Source organism: Hyalella azteca, unplaced genomic scaffold, assembly GCF_000764305.2.
Source record: "Hyalella azteca isolate HAZT.00-mixed unplaced genomic scaffold, Hazt_2.0.2 contig9045, whole genome shotgun sequence".
Lineage (NCBI taxonomy): Eukaryota > Metazoa > Arthropoda > Malacostraca > Amphipoda > Hyalellidae > Hyalella > Hyalella azteca.
Window position 1 is genome coordinate 18,447 of NW_025939125.1, and position 22,056 is coordinate 40,502.

At 40.5% G+C, this 22,056-nt stretch overlaps 1 protein-coding gene and 1 long non-coding RNA gene across 2 annotated transcripts; one reads left to right on the top strand and one right to left on the bottom strand.

The window, feature by feature from the left end:
• Nucleotides 1-1,096: 1,096 nt before the first annotated feature.
• LOC108680284 (probable nuclear hormone receptor HR3) lies at nucleotides 1,097-9,690 on the bottom strand. The gene is made up of 8 exons (XM_018169081.2): nucleotides 9,592-9,690; nucleotides 8,437-8,565; nucleotides 7,894-8,024; nucleotides 7,446-7,640; nucleotides 4,726-5,034; nucleotides 4,394-4,512; nucleotides 1,897-2,032; nucleotides 1,097-1,335 (listed from the first exon to the last, which is right to left on the bottom strand). Exons 3-8 carry the CDS (start codon nucleotides 8,015-8,017, stop codon nucleotides 1,097-1,099), a joined length of 1,122 nt encoding a protein of 373 aa, XP_018024570.1. The 5' UTR covers nucleotides 8,018-8,024; nucleotides 8,437-8,565; nucleotides 9,592-9,690.
• A 2,650-nt stretch (nucleotides 9,691-12,340) lies between these two features.
• LOC108680289 lies at nucleotides 12,341-21,588 on the top strand. Its single transcript, XR_001931420.2, has 2 exons — nucleotides 12,341-12,501; nucleotides 16,727-21,588. It is a non-coding gene; the product is annotated as an uncharacterized LOC108680289 (long non-coding RNA).
• The last annotated feature ends 468 nt before the right edge of the window (nucleotides 21,589-22,056 follow it).

The following is a 22,056-nucleotide window of genomic DNA, read 5'->3' on the forward strand; positions in this document are numbered from 1 at the left end:
CACCGCCACACTTGAGCAGGTTGATCTGGTCCGCCTGCGGGAACTTCCTAAAGCCCGGAACGAGTTTCGCAAATTCGATGATAAGTTGCATGACGTCCGCCAGCGTCCGCGCCGTGTCCATCCACACGTCCTCGTGTCTCTGGCTGTCTCTTATACACATCTAGATGTGTATAAGAGACCACTACACGACAAAGGTGGTGCTATCAGCACAAACACAACAAAGGTGGTGCTATCTGCACACAACACGACAAAGGTGGTGCTATCAGCACAACACGACAAAGGTGGTGCTATCTGCACACTACACGACAAAGGTGGTGCTATCAGCACAAACACAACAAAGGTGGTGCTATCTGCACACAACACGACAAAGGTGGTGCTATCTGCACACAACACGACAAAGGTGGTGCTATCTGCACACAACACGACAAAGGTGGTGCTATCTGCACGAACACGACAAAGGTGGTGCTATCTGCACAAACAAGACAAAGGTGGTGCTATCTGCACAAACAAGACAAAGGTAGTGCTATGTCAATATCTTAATTTTCTATCATGAACAGCAAAGAAACATTATTAAACATTTTTAAAGCAAAAAAAAACGACACAAAATTCACCATGTATTGGCTAAAGCGTTTTTCTGCCTTTTAATTTTGACTGAACTTGCGAGTTAAGCAAACTTGAGAAATAAATAGCAATGATACAATAAGATAAATGGCAATTATATAATAATTTTATCTAATTATATAATAGTATAATTATAAAATTATATAACAAAGATAATTAGCAATTATACAATAATGATAACCATGACAAATTGACGGACTGCAGCAACTAAAAAGAGTAATGTCGTAAACATACATAACACAATCAACACAAGCACACATATACACAACACAAGCACACATATTTACCAGCCTGCAGCAGCACAATGGTCGCTATAAGTAATGTTGTAAACATACATAACACAACCAACACAAGCACACATATACACAACATAAGCACACATATTTATCAGCCTGCAGCAGCACAATGGTCGCTATAAGTAATGTTGTAAACATACATAACACAACCAACACAAGCACACATATACACAACACAATCACACATATTTACCAGCCTGCAGCAGCACAATGGCCGCGAAGAGCCCCAGTTCCTTCTCACAGAGCTTGAGCTGGGCCAGCGTGTGGCCGAACTGGTACACATCCTTGACGAGGGCCTCCTCGAGCTTGTCCTTGGTCGCGAAGCTGGAGGCGGGCACGTAGCAGTTGTTGTACAGCACGCAGTCCTTCTGCAGGTCATAGTTGCGGCTCATCCATACCAGCGCGATCTCGAAGCCTCCTGAGGGTAATGTGAGGGTAAAGTGGGGGTAATGTTAGGGTAATGTGAGGGTAAAGTGAGGGTAAAGTGGGGGTAGTGTGGGGTAAAGTGCGGGTAAAATTGGAAGTATAGTGAGGGTAGAGGTGAAGGCGCAGGTCGTTGTTGCGGCTCACTCATGATGACCAGCACAAGGACAAAAACTTCCAAGTTTTTCGGACAAAGTCTCACTCATTGCCCTGAGTGATGTGAGGAGAAAGGACAGCGTCAGGTGTTGATGGCATCACTATAAAGTATAAGTAATGTAAAGTAACTTCCTCATTTCGCGCAGATTTTCATCGTTTAAACTTGTTCCCTTGTTGCGCTAAAACTAATTTTTTTGTACTATGAGCCCTGCGACGTAATTGACTAATGTAGTTATAATTTTACGTTTATTTACTGACAAAGGCCGTATTCCAACCTGTTGGCCAAATATTAGCGAATCATTCTTCCCGTCAGTCATGAATTAAATTTAACTGTGTTCTCTTCACAGTTAAGCAGGATAACCACCTTCGCCACACTTGAGCAGGTTGCCCTGCCACTCACCGCCACACTTGAGCAGGTTGATCTGGTCCGCCTGCGGGAACTTCCTAAAGCCCGGAACGAGTTTCGCAAATTCGATGATAAGTTGCATGACGTCCGCCAGCGTCCGCGCCGTGTCCATCCACACGTCCTCGTGTCTCTGGTGGACAATGATAATAAATAAGAGAAAATGATAATAAATAATGATGATAAAAATAATAATAGATAATGATGACAGTTAATGATAATAGAAAACGATGAGAGTGGAAGCGCACCCATGAGCCACAAATTTAATTTGTAAATAAGTCCTGGAGCCAATCATGACCCAACTAGCTACACTTAGTGCTAGANTATTGATTGAGCGATGTACAACATTTTCCTCTATCATAACTAATGCTAGACAAAATATACATATTTTTTGTTACTGTAGAGAAATTGTAAATAAATAGCTGAATGAGCATGAAAAAATTTAGATTGATATTTCATTTACGAGCGGAGTTACAATGACTATACGTAGTGATAGATTCCCATAGGGATTCAGCCAAGCCTGCCTGAGAGCTCGCGGCTTTCAAGCACCACCTTAAGCAGCGGCTGTGGGCATCCAGCGCTATGGTTTTAACCCTCTACCGCCTGACATGAGTAACCGGAGCAATATTGTCACAAGCCTACTTCACAAAAAGGATACGTTGCTAGTGAGCGCTAAATGACTTGCACTGATGGTTGCCGCCACGTACGACAACTTTAAAAATATTCTCTGTTGCGCACAATCGTCCTCAGGTAGCTACACTCAATAGTTTACGTATAATTTAAGTTGAAAGTTATGTTCCCGGAGAGTGGCATACGGCGGTGGAGGGTTAAGTGTGAAGTGTGGCAAAGCTGACCTCCGGGATGCACCCCGAACAGAGTTGCTAATGAAGCGCTCGTTATACAGCAATTATTTAAATCATTTATCTGCTTAAATCGTAAGTTCAATAAGAATTGAAAAGCAAAGAAAACGCCAAACAAGTTTATCAAATCTTTATTGAGAACGTTAGACCAGCTCTATCATCAGTTCAAAGTCCATAGAATACATTTGCGATGAATAGAGAAAAAAATTAGTTCCTATATACAACCGATAAAAATCCTATTCTCATTTTATCGTACTTGTATTTTGTAGATTTTTTAAAATGATGGAGCTCATCTAACTTTATCAATGCAAATATGGTGAATTTACGCAGAGTATTTTTCGCTTTTGAATTTTCAGTGAACTTGCGATTTAAGCTGACTAATGATATAAGTAATTTGTAGAGTCCTGCCGGTGCAACGGTTAAATACTTTCATTATTTCATCGAAGTAGTTAGCGTTGTCCTGTTGGGCTGGTGTATTGGTTAAGCACTGATGGATCCACAACTTCCTAACAGGTAGAGTACAAGCTGTCGCAATTGGAACCTCGAAATCGGGCGAAACGAAGGTGAAAAGCGGAGTGCCACAAGGCTCAGTGCTTGGACCGATCCTCTTCCTCATCCACATCGCTGACGTCGATTCGAAGCTTACCTACGCATCTACATCATCATTTGCGGACGATACAAGAATGCGATACAAGGAACTGTGATCCTTCACAGATGACCTAGCCTGCGAGAGGCTACAGGATGACTTGTGGTCAATCTAAGATTGGGCCCTAGTGAACAATATGCAATTCAACGGCATTAAGTTCGAAGTAACGAGATACAGAGACCATGACGCTGCATCGCTTCTTGGCATCAGACGGTACAGAAATTTAGGAGAAGCAACTGTTCGCAATCACTGGGAGTTGATGAGTACCGAAGCTACTTTTGATGACCTCATCACTGCAATAGGTACTAAAGGAAGACAACAGATGGAGTGGATCGGGCGGAGATTTAGAACAAGAGAAGCGGAGACATTGATTATAGCTTTCGAAGCCCTCGTGTTCCAATTTCTGGAGTACTGCTGCCAGCTTTGGGTGCCAGACTGCCAGTAAAGGCAGGCACGGTTTAGCAATAGGAGTCAGTTCAACAGACCTAGATGAGCAGGATGAGCGACCTAGGTATGCTACTGCGACAGGTGTAAACGTCTGGGACTGTACAGTGTACTCACTAGAGAGGAGAGAGGTATTTCACACTTAATGGATAGATGATTGGCAGCCTGGCTCCCAACTTTGATAGTGAAACCTTCAAAATATTGAAATATCAAAGTAAAAGGAGGGAGAGACTGTGCAGTGTGTAGGATTCCCATTTAACAACCGAGCCGCGGCCAGAGTTCAGACTCTTCGNAGTGACAAGCAACAGCATCTTGCATCAGCTGGCCCAAATGAGGGCAAATAAACGGAACACGTCCATCGTTACATCCGACGACGACTCGGAGACGGAGGACGACGAAGGCGGCGCATCAGCGTGACCGGGGACTAGGAAGTCCCAGACTCAACATAAAAAACATACGGAATAAGGTCTCACCATTTTAGCGAAGTAATTAATTAGCGTTAATAAAGAAGTAAATGGCTGATGTAATGGCGTAATGTTCTCACCATTTTAGCGAAGTAGTTAGCGTTGTCTTGCAGCGGTGCCCGGCGCCCCAGCGTCTCGACGCTCTCCCGCATGGCGCTGCCGAGGAGACGAGCCAACACGTTGCTTACTTCGTCTGTCTCTGCAATGTCATCACACTCACCATAGCCCGCCATGTCATCACACTCACCATAGCCCGCCATGTCACCACACTCACCATAGCCCGCCATGTCACCACACTCACCATAGCCCGCCATGTCACGACACTCACCATAGCCCGCTATGATGTCACCACACTCACCATAGCCCGCCATGTCATCACACTCACCATAGCCCGCCATGTCACCACACTCACCATAGCCCGCTATGATGTCCTCATACAACATGGCGGAGGTGCGGATGGCTTGCTCCTGGTTGGTCATGTGGATGAAGCCAGGGATGTTGTTGGTGAACTCCCGCTGCACCAACTGCTGCTGGTGCTGCTGGTGGTGGTGCTGGTGGTGCTGGAGGTGCTGGTGGTGCTGGGGGAGGTGGTGGGGGTGGAAGTCATGCAGGTCACCCCCCTGGTACTGGTGGGGGACCAGGGGGGCGTTGGGCTGGGGGGAGCCATCCCCCGATGACAGGAAGGGTAATACCGTCGTGCTGTCCACTGACCCCAGCAGGTCTGGGGGAGGGGGAGTCCATTAGCAGGGTAATGGGGGTAACATTACTGAGGGACAGGCGTTCTATTAAGAGGGTAATGGGTATGCCATTACTGACAGGCGTAGAATATATCCACGGCTCCACAGCGTAACACGAGAGTCGTTGCAATGTAAGATAAATGGTCATCCAATCGTTTGGGTGGCCCAGTGATTACAGTTCAGGGGCCATATTTTCAAAATTCGCTAAGTGAACGTAAGTATTTACGCTCTATTTTCTTTTCTATGATTGGTGGATTTTGCTTGAAAGGCCGTCAATGATTGGCCGATGAACTTACGATCTCTTAACTTTTTTTTTAAAGTATAGGCCCTGAGTAGCAGGATCGGAGCAGTGAGTTGCGAGTTCGAGTCCACAACAAGCTACGGATGTTCTGCAATGTTAAGAATCGGCGACAGGCTTACGGCCTAATGAACGCTGAAACCGCTATAATATTATTATTATATAACTTGTTACGGCCGGTCGTTAGTCGGTACCCAGTTAGAGAGCAGAAGTCGGGACGATTGCAGCGGCAGTGCAGGTTTGAAGCAGGATTTAAACCACCATCGCCGGTAGCGGCCGTTTTGTAGCATTGATTTAATTCGTTATACGTACGTGCAGGCTTCAAAAATGGACATGCATGCATGCTCTTTACCTGCCTCCTCACTGCTCCTTGCCTGCTCTGAGCAAAACTGTTTCAAATTTTAACGGGGTAGATTTTCCATTCGACAAATTTAGCAACGATGATCGTTACAGTGAAGTTCTTAGGAAATAAAGTTCGTGATGAAACAGATTATATATACGATACATATTTCAAATGCAGTAATCACACAATAAAAAAGAAATCTCCTGTCTATCTCCTGTATTATGTTTGCAACTGAGCACACAATGTTGTCTGCGGTGGGCCACTAGTATCGTGTTCGGATGTACGCTTCCCTTAAAATATTAATTACAGGTTTGTACTAAATCTAAAGAAGAATAGAATCATCAACATGATAAAACGTTTTATTTATCCAATAATAATTTGTTCACATATGTGAAGAGTGAAACAATGCCAATTCAATCGCCAGTTTTATTTGTAAGCCGACGACCTAAGATTTTTCCAATACGTTAACGTAGGCTGTTCGTGCAAAATTATTTTCTTTGTTAGTGAACGATTCTGAGCTATACTATATATTCAAGGCTTCTTTGCTGAAGGCTGGTTGGCCTAATTCAAATGCTATGTTTGCACCTGATTTGATTGCAGCCGATATTGTGACAGAGCAGAATTGTTGGAAGCTTTGTTATTGTAGGAAGGGATCACATAGTTTCTTTGATGCTGGGCTGTGTTGGTCTCCGACAGGCAACGTTTACAGCCACCGTCTAAGCACGATGAAGTGCTTATTGCTCAAGTTGGGCATTGCCATACTGTATCTGGCATAACCAAGTCCGAACTAACCTATTCTCGCCTTTGCAACATTTCTCCACCCAAAAATACCAGAACGGATCTAACCTAACCTCATTGGCTGCGGGAAGTTAAAGAGGCGGAGCAAGTGAGCTGGTAGAGACAGTCATTGGCTGCAATTTGGTGGGGAGGCGGGGCAGCGTGAATAGGTTAAGCCAGAAGAGGTTAGGCCAGAAGATGTTAGGCCAGAAGAGGTTAGGCCAGAAGATGTTAGGCCAGAAGATGTTAGGCCAGAAGATGTTAGGCCATAAGAGGTTAGGCCAGAAGAGGTTAGGCCAGAAGAGGTTAATCCAGAAGATGTTAGGCCAGAAGAGGTTAGGCCAGAAGAGGTTAATCCAGAAGATGTTAGGCCGGAAAAGGTTAGGCCAGAAGATGTTAGGCCGGAAGAGGTTAGGCCAGAAGAGGTTAGGCCGGAAGAGGTTAGGCCAGAAGAGGTTAGGCCAGAAAAGGTTAGGCCAGAAGAGGTTAGGCGAGAATAAGTTAGGCCAGAAGAGGTTAGGCCGGAGCAGATGAGGCCGGATGCAGAACGGCTCGTTATAATCGGCCATGCTTAGGTATAGCTGAACACCTATGACGTTATCATCTTCAAGCGCTGTGTCTCTAGTACGGCTTGTAGCATCCCAGCGCAGTCTGCAGTGTTAGCTTTACGGCTGCGTGTAGTTAGTGCGCGCTGAGCCTGAGACTTGGCTCCGCGGCTTATTTATATTAATTACATTATATAAATTATATATAAATATATGCTGGCCCATGGCTGCGCTCGCATGTTCACTCGTCCTCATTATTTTAATATCATGTATTTTATTTATATTTCAATTTAATATATTTTACTTATATTTTGATAACATATATTTTAGTTATATTTTAGTGGCAAATATTTTATCCAAATTTTAATGACATATATTTCATTTATATTTTAATGGCATATATATTATTTGATGTACATCCCCCCCTCTCACCTGACGAGGCACCATCGTCCCCCTCGTCCCCCGTGACGTGTGGGGACTGCAGGCCCCCCACGTCCAGCCCGTCCACCTCCTGCTTGATGAGCACCTCCATGTCGTGGCTCAGGCTCCCCCCCTGCAAAGGCACGTCCGGGGGGGAGCAGCTGCCCCCCACCAGGGGGGGACTTCTCAATCCCCCCACTGCCTTGCCTGAGGGCGAGAGGGGGAGGGGGGTAAGGGATGTCAGGTAACAGCAACAACAAAAATATTTACAATAATAATAATAATAAGGTTAATAATAATAATAATGGCAATAATAATAATAAAAATAATAGTATTAATAACAGTAATAATAATAATAATATCATTAATAACAATAATAATAATAATATTAATAATAATGATAATAATGATGATAATGATGATAATAACAATAACAATAATAATAATAAGAGTAACCCACGGTATTGCCAGGCCGCGGGCACGGCCTCGGACGTCTTCCACTGACGGTCCCCCCGGCAGGGGGAGAAGGGGGACGAGGAGGGGGGGGATGAGTCCCCCCCAGGGTCCAGAGGGGGGCCATCCATGCACGACCTGGGGAAGAGGGGGATGAGAGTGTTAGTGGGGGGGGCACCTGTTGTGGTGGTCGTTGTTGTTGTGGTTCCCCGGTCTCATTTTCACAAGAGACCCCCTCGGTCAGGTACGACACTACCGATAGGGGGTCGCTCCAGCTATGGGCCTATGCTTTAGGCCCCACGGGGCCTATACTTTAGGCCTCACGACAGGGGGATCGCCCCAGGGACTATACTTTCAAGTTAAGAGATCGTAAGTTCATCAGCCAATCATTGACGGCCTTTCAAGCCAAATCCACCAATCATAGACAAGAAAATAGAGTGATGTTGTGGGGGTCGTAAGCACCTGTTGTGGGGGTCGTAAGCACCTGTTGTGGGGGTCGTAAGCACCTGTTGTGAGGGTCGTAAGCCCCTGTTGTGGGGGTCGTAAGCACCTGTTATGATGGTCGTAAGTCGTAGAATCAGCTGACGACACGTCGAGGCCGGCGCTGCTCGCACCTCCTGGTCGTGGGCTGAAGTTGTAATGTGAGTTGAAACTCAACTCGCTCGCCCCGAACCCGTACCTGCGAGGTGAATTATCGTAAACTTCAACAATATAACTTGTATATTTCAACACAATACAACTTGTAGACTTCAACGCAATACAACTTGTACACTTCAACACAGTGAACTACAACTCGAACATTTCAACACAATACGTTTCAACATACAGGCTTCCACATCATGAGCACACATCACGGTACCCATGCATCTTAGCACATAATATCGCTCATCACAAGCGTAACACTCAGTACTGCACAGCACACAGCATACCACACAGCACACACAGCACAGCACACAGTGTGTATAGACCACACAACACAGCACACAGCACATTACACAGCACAGCACACAGCACATCGCACACGACAGCACACAACACCCACTGTGCAGAGAAGAGATCGTGCCCCGGACTAGCGGGCTCGTAGACCGAAGAGTCGGGCGAGGTACAAGGATACTAAGGCCTGGGCACGGTGAGATACGCGGGGTGCGGGGCCTGGGCACGGTGAGATACGCGGGTGCCACAGTAACCATGTTGTGGGCGACATGGACGCCACAGTAACCATGTTGTGGGCGACATGGACGCCACAGTAACCATGTTGTGGGCTACCAGCGGCGAGAAGCAAGCAACAGCATCGTGCATCAGGTGGCCCAAATGAGGGCGGATGAACGATAATCAGAGGCGGCGATCCATCGTGTCCTGGGACTGCTATGTCCCAAACAAATACTAAGGATACTAAGGATACAGCACAACACAACACAGTAGAACACAGCACAACACAGCACAGCACACAACACACAACACCCACTGTGCAGAGAAGAGATCGTGCCCCGGACTGGCGGGCTCGTAGACCGAAGAGTCCGGCGAGATACAGCACAACACAACACAGTAGAGCACAACACAGCACAGCACACAGCACACAACACACAGCACACAGCACCCACTGTGCAGAGAAGAGATCGTGCCCCGGACTGGCGGGCTCGTAGACCGAAGAGTCCGGCGAGGTACAACACAACACAGTACACAGCACACAGCACACAGCACCCACTGTGCAGAGAAGAGATCGTGCCCCGGACTGGCGGGCTCGTAGACCGAAGAGTCGGGCGAGGTCTCGGCGGCGGAGGCGGCGGAGGCGGCGCGCTGCTGGCTCTTGNTAAATTATTGAAAATTATTGAATAAATGGTATTAAATTTAATTAAAACATGTTAATTAACATGTCAAGTTCCAATTAAAATTACTTAATTAATAAAAAATTACTTAATAAAAAATTAATTAAATAATACAAAACTAAGTACTTTTTTATTAATTAATAAATATAACAATGTGGTGAAAATAATTGTTATGTTTGACGAAATTATTATCAATTTGTTTTATTTAGGTAGGATTAGCATTAATAATGAATTGAATCGCATCGACAAAATGCTAATTAATTTATTTAATGTTGTTAAGAATTACATTGAATGGGTTTGGTGGAGAGACTACTTATTTAAATAATGTATTATTTGTTGGTATCTTTTTTAATTTACATAATTTATCTAATAATTTATTGAATATTTTATTTACAATTTTTTTATAATTTTTGTCATAATATATTTAATTTTTGATTAATTTATTTTATAATTTATTGAATATTTTTTATAATTTTTCAATAATATTTTTAATAATTTATTAAATAGTTTATTTAATAATTGATTGAATAAAAAAAAGGGCGACGGGGACCGTGGAGCACGAGAGTCGGCAGCGCCCCCCTCGCCACATCGCCCCTGAGGGCGCCGTGTCGCCCTACGACCCGCACACGGCACACGGCAGCACCACACTCAAGGTGGGTCACGGCACACGGCAGCACCACACTCAAGGTGGGTCACGGCACACACGGCAGCACTACACTCAAGGTGGGTCACGGCACACACGGCAGCACCACACTCAAGGTGGGTCACGGCAAACTTTCCTAATACGAACGCCTATAATATATTTATTTATATAATATATATATTATTAAATATATGTTGATATATTTGTTATATAATGTATAATAAATATATATTATATAATGTATTTTATGTATATTAATAGTATAGTGTATTTGTAATAGGTAATATATAATATTTATTTGTTATTATAGTATATTTAATAGTGAATTAATATTGCATAAAATATTTATATGGATAAAATAAAGAAATTTATACGTGTGAGTGTAGGACTAATTCCGACATAATTTCTGTCGATCGCCTGTCTCAAAATATAATTGAACAATTATTTAATTGAACAATATAATTATTTAACTAATTTATTAATTAGTTAAATTATTATAATGTTGAATTCATTTTCTGCTACAGACGGTAGAGAAGAGGGTCTGAAAATATAATCATTTAATTAATTGATGAATTATTTGATAAAATAATTAATTAATTGTCAGCTGCAAACTGTGGAAGAGTGGGTCTAAAAACATGATCATTTAATTAGTTGATTAAATAAATAATGTATTGTTTGCTGTAGACGGTAGAGAAGTGGGTCTGAAAACATGATCATTTAATTAGTTAATTAAATAATGAATTGTTTGTTGTAGACGGTAGAGAAGTGGGATTCAGTACAATCTGTTAAAACAATCTCCCGGGGCCGGAATATCAAAACTTCGTATTTTTTTGTACTTACGACAAAAAAAGTACGTGTTACGTAAGTATACCCTAATTTTTGCATTATCAAAACTTTCGTACGCAAGACTTAGCTAAAAGCGTATTATCAAAACCATCTGGCCAACTGATCAATTAGAGGCTTTATTTGCTTTCCTATAGCTACAGTGAGCTCCTCTAGAGCAGTGCGCAGTGCGCTTGGACGAGAGCAGGATGTGTGGTGTCAGCGGCATTTGCGGTGCTTGACTAGAGTGTATTTAAATAAATGAGTGAGACGTTATCCAAATAGCAATGCACTTGTTGTTGTAATCATTAATTAAAATTTCTTGCAATAAGGGCAAATAAATGCATTATTCTCATTCAAAATTAGAAGAATTTTTTAGAAGGTTACAAAGAATTTAGAAAATTTCGTGAGTTGGAGTTGCGACTGTCATAAAAAGAAGTAAATTTGTTTACAAAAAAACTAGAAAAATTGTTGGCTTGTCAACCTAAATATAATTTTGAATCAAAAAGGCATTAAGACATTGTTCAAGAGAATGATCATAGAACTCTTAAATATGAAAAATATCAACATTTGCTTGTAAATTATAGCGCAAAAAGCAATTGACATTTTTATCCCAAAAGCACCGTTTAGCACGATCACATATTATATGTCGGATTATTGACAAAATTCTATCACAATTCATCGTTTTGCTACTTGCTAGTAAATCAATAGTTTCCTATTGCTACAGCAGACACACTAAACTTGTGCGGAACTCCACTTACGACATCTCCGAGCAGGCGTACAGTTACGTTACGTAGCTTCCCGCGCAAATGTTTTGATAACACCACCGCTAGAGTTACGTCATCATATCAGCACTTACGCCACTCTTAAGTCGATTTTGCGTACATACGAAGTTTTGATAATACGGCCCCCGGTAACTCAGATAATAAGGCCTTTAAATACAAATTAAATATTAAGCAGGTAAGGATTAAAACTTTTTCTTTTAATTTCTAATTAGGGTTAAACCCTTTGTTTATTGCCAATATGTTCTTTCTGTACCGCTGCCACGTTTCAGGAGGTCTAAAGCCCTTGTTCCCCTATTGCAACCCCAGTTTTAGTGGGAGCAAAGCTACCACCTTCACTGTGCTTTATCCCCCTAATCCCCTTCGTCCATCTCCAGGTTGAATGGGAGCACAGCTACGAGGAGCTGTGTGAGCCCCCTTTCCCCACCCCGCGGGGCGTGCGTATCAACGTACGGCAAGAAAAGCGTAAAGTTTTGGGCGTGTTCGGGGGCGGCAGCAACAGCAAGGAAGTCAACCTTGATAAGAACCTCCCGCACGCTAAGGTAATTTAGGATAATTTTGAGGAATTTACCGCCTTTTGAGTACTTTATTGTTGAAAACCCTCATTATCCTAACTTAAATAAGAACCTCTCGTACGCCAAGTAATTTCGGATATTTTTGAGAAACTTACGACCGTTTTGAGTAAGTTATGGTCTTTTTGAGTAAGTTATGGTCTTTTTGAGTAAGTTATGGTCTTTTTGAGTAATTTACGGCCTTTTTGAGTAATTTACGGCCTTTTTGAGTAATTTACGGCCTTTCTGAGTAAGTTACGGTCTTTTTAAGTAATTTAGGATCTTTTTGAGTAATGTATGGCCTTTTTAGTAATTTTCGGTCTTTTTGAGTAATTTACGGCCATTTTTTTAGTAATTTACGGTCTCTTTTTGAGAAGATACCGCCTTTTTGAGTAATTTATTGTTGAAAACCTTTATTATCCTAACTTAAATAAGAACTTCTCGCACGCCAAGGTATCGTGATGAATTATTTAATGTTTTTTTGAATAATTTCACATATGTTTGAATAATTTACGGTGTTTTTGAAATTTATCATAGTTTTCTTTGGTCCTTATTTCGCACCGTGACTAACTGTTCAGTGTATTTTTAAGTTCACACAATTTGTCTGTATTATGTGTGGCAAATGGTGTATATATAGTGAATGGTGTTATACACTTCAAGTTTTCGCTTAATTCTAGTAGATAAATATACCATGAATAAGCGCATGTGGTGAATGTTGCTTATGTTTTTACAAGTAGAGGAAGGCTTAATTATATTAATAACCAACATACACGTGTATTGTTCTCGCTACACCGCTCTACTTTCGTAAGATTGAGTTTAATTCTTGTTTTTACTACTTCAACTTACACTTATTTTTACTAATATGCTTACTACTAATTGTCAGCACTGTTGATATATTAATCTGGTAATATATTTTTTTCTGTTCCCGCGGCTTTCCAAATGCATGTGTCTAAGTCTGCCTATAGTGCACGACACAAATTTAAAATAACATAGAAAACGGACAAAATATAAAAATATTATTTTCTCTGCCATTTAAAAATATTTAAGTAGTGAAAAAAGATCGATTGAAGATTAATTAGAGAAAAAATAGTAATTTATATCATATTGTCATATCATATTTATATCATATTCAGTTTTTGTCCCAACATTTCAGGCCTGTTGCTTGGCTATGCTTTTCATACGCCTGCTTTAGAGCCCCATGCACCCAGAAAAATGAGAGAGTCATTGTCAAGGTAGCGATGCACTTTTTGCTTCTGTGGGTCCGGGAAAAAGGCTCATCAGTGCTACGTGGTTACTATATATAAATGTGTCACTATGTAGACAATATGAACCTTCCATTTTCTGAGTGTGCCTTGCATTACCCACCTCGGTATTACCTTCACATTACCCTTCACTCGGCATTATCCTCACATACATTACTCTCCTATCCACTTACCCTCACATTACCCACCCCTTCTGTTTCACCATCGTTATTACCCTCACATTACCCACCCCTTCTGTTTACCATCGTTATTACCCTCACATTACCCACCCCTTCTGTTTACCATCGTTATTACCCTCACATTACCCACCCCTTCTGTTTACCATCGTTATTACCTTCACATTACCCACCCCTCCTCTTTTGCCATTGGTATTAGCGTCGTTATTACCTTCACATTACCATGTCGCGCCCAGCCCGCCCCACCCTCGCACGGCCCCCTCCCCCCCGCGGGGGGCAGACCAGGAGGCAACCTCTTTGCGGGACTCACCAACTTCACCAGAAACATCAGCAGAATTGCCACCGGCAACCCCATTACAACCCCAGACCTGCAACCCCGTCATGCGTGTGTAACCCCAACCCCTCCTGCAACCCCTGCATCCCTGACAGCTGTAGTAGCAGCGTCAGCTGTAGCAGCTGCTGCACCTGAGGCCGTGGCATGAGCGAGCCATCATCAGCTGTAGCAGCTGCTGCATGTACACCTGTAAAAGCAGATGCACGTGTTGAAGTCTACGTACCTGTTGATTTTGACCACGTCAGAGCGCAGGTACAGCGCTTGCACGGGTTCATCGGTGTTGTTGTTTTGTACGCTCTGTAAATTTGCTTGTAATTTGTTTGTAATCCTTTATTTATATCCGGTAATATATTTAATGGTAATATATTGTAATTTGTTGGTAATCCTTTATCTTTTGTTCGTGATTTGTTTGTAATCTTTTATTGTTATCTGGTAATATATTGTCATTTGTTGCAATTTTTTGGTAATCCTTACATTTTTGTTCGTGATTTGTTTTTAATCCTTTTTTATAGTTTGTGATCCTTTTTTATAATTTGTTATCTATTGTATTTTTATTATTTGTTTGTTATATTTTGTGTGCTAACTTTCGTTACTAGGCCTTAAGGCGCGATTAGCATTGACGACGGGTAATGTTTTTTTTATACAAATAGTTAATTGAGTGTCTTTCCATTTCAGTTTTGTGTCCGCCTTAACTCATATTTTTCATCATTATTTGTACACAATGTTCTTTTTTTCATGAAATACTTCGTTCAAGCACCGTTTTCGTTCCTGTTTCGATGGTAATGTTGTCAGTTTTGATGATGGGCAATGTTAGCATGTCGCAGATTCTGAACCTCTCGGCAACCTTACCGATTTAGACCAGAATTTTCACAACCCGTTGCGGGTTTCGAACCCCCAACTCCCGCAGTTACAATCTTGGTGATCTCAACTACAAGGCCACCCGAGCTTCTCGTGTTGTGCACATGTTTTGTTGTCTAGCGAGTTGCTTTGTTATTTATACTTGAATATAAACTTCTGAGTTTACAAAGTAACTTGACAGGCGGCGATCCATCGTGGCCTGGGACTGCTACGTTCGAAACATATGCTAAGGATATACGAGGCAATTGTTTCCAAGTTGACTCATTTCAAATTCATTTCCCCAATTATTAGTGAAGAGAAAGAACGAGAGGAAAATTCTCCATTCTCGCAGTAGAATGAATGTGTCATATTGTCCAAATAGCGACACATATTCTGATATGTATTCTGATATGTACTTCACTGATACGCCCTTTAGCTCTGAACCGAACTAGGTCAGGATGACTCACCCTAGCGTAATAACTTCATTGATATCTACACAAATTATCACTAATTTATCCGAGTGAATTGTTTCTAAAATCTCCCTCCTAGGTCACTGTATAAGCTTTGAATTTTTAAATAAATCTCTCCAAATATATGAATCTTACTGCAAATGGGCCGCCCTGCCTCGACACTCAGAGAAATGTGTCTGACCATGCCCAAAAAGTGACGCAATCTTTGCACTTTTTTTATTCATCGTGATCCATTTTGGCCCGGCTAATGGGCGTATCAGCGCTACGTGGAAAAAGTATGTCAGTATTTGGACAATATGATACACTCGTTTTTATGAGAGGGTGATGCAACACGCCGCATAGTAAAAGATGTCATGTGTAGGCCACTCTATCTTCCAATTTCTCACTCACGCTTTTGTGTGGGTAAAATGTACAACTATGGCGATTTGAATATGTGGTGACTTACTGGATATTTATTACTTTTCCGGTACTACTTACCGAATCTTTATTTTTTTTTGTTCAATACCATATACTGAAATAAACACCTGTGTTTGTTTAATTTCTTAGTCTTTCATTCGATTTCTTTTCTTATTAATATAATGAATTATAATGTTTGTCTTTTTTCTTATCATTAATTAATTAGTCTCTCTCATATGCATTTCTTTTCTTATTTATGTCGCGGTATCGGTGTTGGGTCCATCGTGTGTGATCCTGTATTATTGTGTGTGCAAATTTGTGTTTTTGTATAGGACTGTGTCAAATTTACTACCGCAAAATTCTGCATTTTGTTCCATGACACAATCATCTCGTGATCAAGCATTCTATGTTGATATGTTATTACAGTAGCACTTGAAACTTCTTATATTAACCTCTTAAAGTACTCTCATTATTACTTAAATCTTATTACATTATTCCATATATCTTGAGCCATATTATATACCTTATAATATTTTTATATAAACCTGACGAAGCTGTACTCGTTGCAGTGGTTTCTAAATGTTATTACATTATTTCATATATCTTGAGACATTATATATACCTTCTTATATATAAATATACCTGACGAAGCTGTACTTATTACATTATTTCATTTATCTTGAGACATATTGAATACCTTCATATATTTATATACTCCTGACGAAGCTGTACTCGTTGCAGTGGTTCCTACAGCAGACCAAGGAGGCCTACCTCGCGGTCAAGCCCCTACAGGAGCTACAGACGCAGTGACTAGCAGCGGGTGCGGTGATGGATGTCCTCTTGGGAGGGGGCGGTCGCCTGTTGGGGGGGCCTCTGATCTCGGGGGACGACATCTACTCTGCAGCAGTGGAAGCTCTGCGTCCTGCAGTGGCGTCCTCTGCTCTGCAGATGTGGCAGGAGATTTTCGTCGCGTTGTGGTAAAGTTTCAAGAAAAAATGGCAGCAGGCATTGGAATTTTACGGCGATGGCTTATAAACGGCGATACCGTAAATAAAACGGCGATAGCGTAAATAAAACGGCGATAGCGTAAATAAAACGGCGATAGCGTAAATAAAACGGCGAGACCGTAAATAAAACGGCGTTTCCGTAAATAAAACGGCGATACCGTAAATAAAACGGCGATACCGTAAATAAAAGAGAAATACCCTTGAAAAAACGGAGAAACCGTTAAAAAGCACTTGAAGTTGGCATGTAATTTTGTTAGAGAAATTTTCGCGACGTCTGGCGTGGATAAGCATCGAGCTAATTAATCAAAAACAAGTTATCAAACATCAGCGAAATTATAATTTTTAAGACTTAAGCTTTTGAAATTTAAATGAAAAGGCACAATAAAATTCATTTATGGAACAGAAGAGGAAAAGAGAATCGGTATTGTTGGAAAAAAAATTTATCATAAATGATATTATTAGATCTTGGATGAGTATAGCATTGCTTAAGCTTTGGATCAGAACACCGGCGCTGAACTCTATGACATACCGTAATTATATGTATATTATATTGTTGTGCATGACAGTCCTGCCAAATATTATAAATATTATTTCCAGTCATATATATGCGTATTTTTCTTCTCACTTATTCATGTATTATATAATGCCGTCATTATTGCACTTCTACACACGAATCGTATACTGACAAATCTTTTCCTTCTCGCTGTTACTTCAAAATTTCGTTTTAATTCATAATTATTCGAGCGTCGGTGTCTTAGATTGATAATCGTCGTTTTGAAACTCACGAAATTTTTGTCTAGTTTATCTGCACATCAAAAACATAACTAAAATCAACCGTTGAACTTTCGATGATTTCAATCAAGGTCTTTCTCCCTTATATGCCGAGGCTGCGTTATTTTGAGGATCTCTTATACCATTAATTATAAGCCTTATAAACTTATACTAAAATGATATAGCTCTTCAAACTATATACCTATACTCTCGATCTGCTTATATGCTATCTTTTAATTACATTATTGCTATTCACTGTAGACAGCTCGAATTTTTGTGACAAAACTTCGTTTATAATTCCGCTTGTATGAAATCATTTAAATAAATATGCCATTCTCGTCTTGTTAATAAGTACAATTTCCTATAATCATGTGCCGATTTGATCTCGCTTGCTTCCAGATTGATCTTTCTAAGAACTACCGACCCATGCCAGACCATTCCATGTCGTCGTATTTTCCAGCTATTATAAAATATTTGATTTATTAATATGGATTGAGTATAAACTGCCGCGACATAAGAAACTTTACATCGACTCCTGTTATCACCGCACCCATGTATATTTGGCTTTATAGCTTCGGCTACTAGTGCAGCTGTGCCTCTATGTAATTATCTACTTAGAAGTAATATAATCTAACTAATATTACCTTGATAATCTTCAACATTGTTGTATATAAGGTAGGAAAGTTTTTTTTTAAGTGGCAAGGTCGGAGGAGATGGGGGGCATTTTGCGTACCCCAATTGATGGGAGGTGAAAAAATTGTTGGCATTTGTATCGTTTAATGCTTTCGTGCACGTAGTTCAGGCAATTAAACCTTTCATGTATTCAATCATAATATACATTTACTTTTATGAATTTTCATATGTTTTGCATATATAAAGTGACTATTGTAGTTGAAAAATCTCTTAAATATGGTCGCTAAGTTAGAAAAAGTATAGAATATAAATTTGAACGATCTAATGATAAGAGTAACTATCTAGCCTCAATTTAATTAAGTTCCTTTGATTGATTGAATATATATTGTTACTTCCATCTTTTAAAAAACGCTGAAAGAGCGTCAGTTTCACTGTGCGAGTCAAAACTTTAATTTAAATGCTAATATTGTAATTCTTGGGCATGTTAAGAAATGATATAATGTATGGAACGATGGTCAAATGATTGACAATTATGATGGTCACATGATTGATGATTATAATGGTCACATGATTGATGATTACGATGGTCGAATGATTGATGATTATGATGGTCAAATGATTAATGATCGGCCGAGGTATGATAGCGTTGCGTCAAACACTAACTGGAGGCCGTGGTGGGTTTTTATGGAGATTGCAGCTGACCATATATGTTAACTTACCCGCTAAAGAGATAATGCAAAGGGAATAGAAAAAATTGAAGAGATCACTAAATTTTTGTCGATAAGTTTTCTGTTAGCGTGTCACGCATCAACGTATTATGGCACGTATATCCTTGATGGAGAAGTCATTCTGTTCCTCATTGGTTTGTTGTAACATCAAATTTCTGTCGCACTCATTGGTAATGTTTTAATTGAGATCTGATATTCATGTTAACAAAAATTGTATTCATCTTTCATGATTGATATGCATTTTCATTTACATTTCTCCTTATATATTAGCGCAATATTTTGTGCATTCAGCTAAAAATATGAGGGCACTTATTGCATATTAAAAAATTCTATATTGCTATCGATGTTCATTACATCAAGATTCTCAGAACTGCATTCTCTTATCGTTGATCTGTTACCATTTATCGCTATCATTACTTTGACTGCTTTAAATCTTTGTATCAAAAACGTTAAGGTTATCAAATGTTCACTAAATATGTCAGCTAAGACTCCTCAAAAATTCTCACTCTTTCGTTCGATACACTTTCTATTTCCAGGTAAAAAAATTTTCCTAAGCTGTAAATATTTTTAGTTGTGGTTTCTTCTTATAATATAGCAATGTTTGTTTTTTTTTTGCTTGATTATCATTGATTATTTACGCTTTTGTAATAGATTTTCAGGTGACGCCGCAGTGGTGGTCTTCCAGTCATGCTTATTGAGCTTAATTAAAATGCTAGCCTAAGATATTAAGATATTGATGTTACACACTATAGTCATTGAGAGTGGTTACCTTTGTAAAGATTACTAGAAAATATTAGTGTTGCGTTGCTTCATCCACATTCTTTTTTATCGGATTTCCATTTATAGAATTGCATTATCGTGGCCAAGACAGTCGTACGTATTAGAAATTCGGAAGCCGTATTAACTGTCTCTGCTACTAGGATGCTTGTAGCGTTACTATTATTACGAATATTAGTGCACGAATGAACCAATTATAAATCAAGAAACACAACCCTGCAGAACACTACACTCGGAGAAATAAGTGAGACATTGTCCAAATAGTGGCGTGACTTTTGCTCATTTTTGGGCCATCTTAACCTGTTTTGGTCCGACAAAAGAGCGTATCAGTGCTACGTGCATCAAGTGTGTCACTGTTTGGACAATTTGACCCATTCGTTTTTCTGCATGTGCGGAGTTGCGAGTCTACTTAACTGTTCGTTGTTGTCGGTTGCTTAAGGCCCGGTCCACACCATACTGCCGGACACGTGCCAGTCTTAAAACCCGGTCCACACCATTTTGCCGGGCTCATGGCAGTCTCAAGGTCCGGTTCACACCAAACTGTCGGGCACGGTCCACGCCATACTGCCGGGCACATGTCAGTCATGGTCCAGTCCAATATACTTTAATGCATTTCCGTGCAAGCCTTCACATCATGAGCATGGTATGTGCCTTGCACGGCTGGTGTTAATGCTTGCATAGAAATGCATTAAAGAATATTGGACCGTGACTGGCATATGCCTGACACGTGTCCGGTAGTGTGGTGTGGGCCGGGTTTGAGTATTCCTGTTATCGTGTTTTGCACTCAAAATAACCTGCATCTGTGCTTTGCACTGTGATTGTTTTCATCCATATATTGCTTTAGCGAAATGAATATAGATTAGTAATAGTAGATTAGTTTTACCTATTTAGTGTGCCTAAGTCGAGGGCGTTTCGTGCGTATGTTGAAACGCCATTCACCGCATTGCTTAACTATTCATTACCATTTTTGCTGTATTATGAATTAATTTTCAATGTTACGAGGATATCATGATAGTATTTTCATTATCATGTATCATTTTCCATGGAATTTCTTCACTTGTTATTTGCCTGCGAAGTTTGGGCCAGCTTTCGCTATTACTGAAACGATGCTAATCTCACCGACTTAGCAAACGTCTAAACCTTGTCTTATTATTTTTGAAACTGTTTGAAGGTTTTCGAATACATAGATACTAATAAAGTTTATCTGTTTATTATTCGTAGCTAATTTTTCCCCCCACATTTTCACGTCACCGTTCGAAAAATCTCAACGTATTTGAGTTGGTGTGGTGAAATGCTATCATTCAACAATGAATGAGTATCATTCGTTAGTGTAATTCAGCATATTCTTATCAGTATTTAAATAGCAATAAATCTAGGGAGACAAAGCAGTCGTGTGGATATATTTTATTTTTCAAGTTTACCGATTCCATGAATTAAAAATTTACGAAATTTTCCGAATATTCAGCACAACATTGGCATGATGTTATTTCCAAGCTATGGTTGCAAAGTATTTGTCACAGATGAAAATATAACCTCGTGTATTATAGTTTTCTATTTAATCATTGCTGAGTTTATATATTGCACGAAGTATGAATTAATACACTGATGAAACCCTTTAGCCTCATCATTGAGTGTTAAACTATTTTGCTTGGGATGATTGCTGTTGATAAATACATTTATAAGTGTTGGACTTAGTTTTATTTACAAACTTAGTCAAATTATCTGGCCGTAGTTTTGTTTCTTTCTATTCATTTTTTGGTTATGTAAAGGAAGCGAATGAGCTGCCAGGTCTAACCTTTACCATGGGGCAGTGTGACCCAGTGGTTACAGTTCAGAGTACCAAGATTGGAGCAGAGAGGTGCGGGTTCGATCCCAGCTACCTGCGACAGTTTCTGGTCAAATCGGCGAGGAGGCCGGGCGGTTAAGCACAGCAGCAAAATTGGAGCAGTGAGTTGCGTGCTCGAGGCCTCAACAAGCTGTGAATGTTCTGTGTTGTAAGAGTCGGCGAATGGCATTCGGCCTAATATACGAAAAGTAAGTGAAAAAGTAATAATAAATAACTGCTACAAAGGCAGTCTTAAGACGATATAAAGTACATGCACGCATTGCCGTTGAAACTCGGTGGGTTCCGTTCAAATCGCTAAAAAAGAATAAA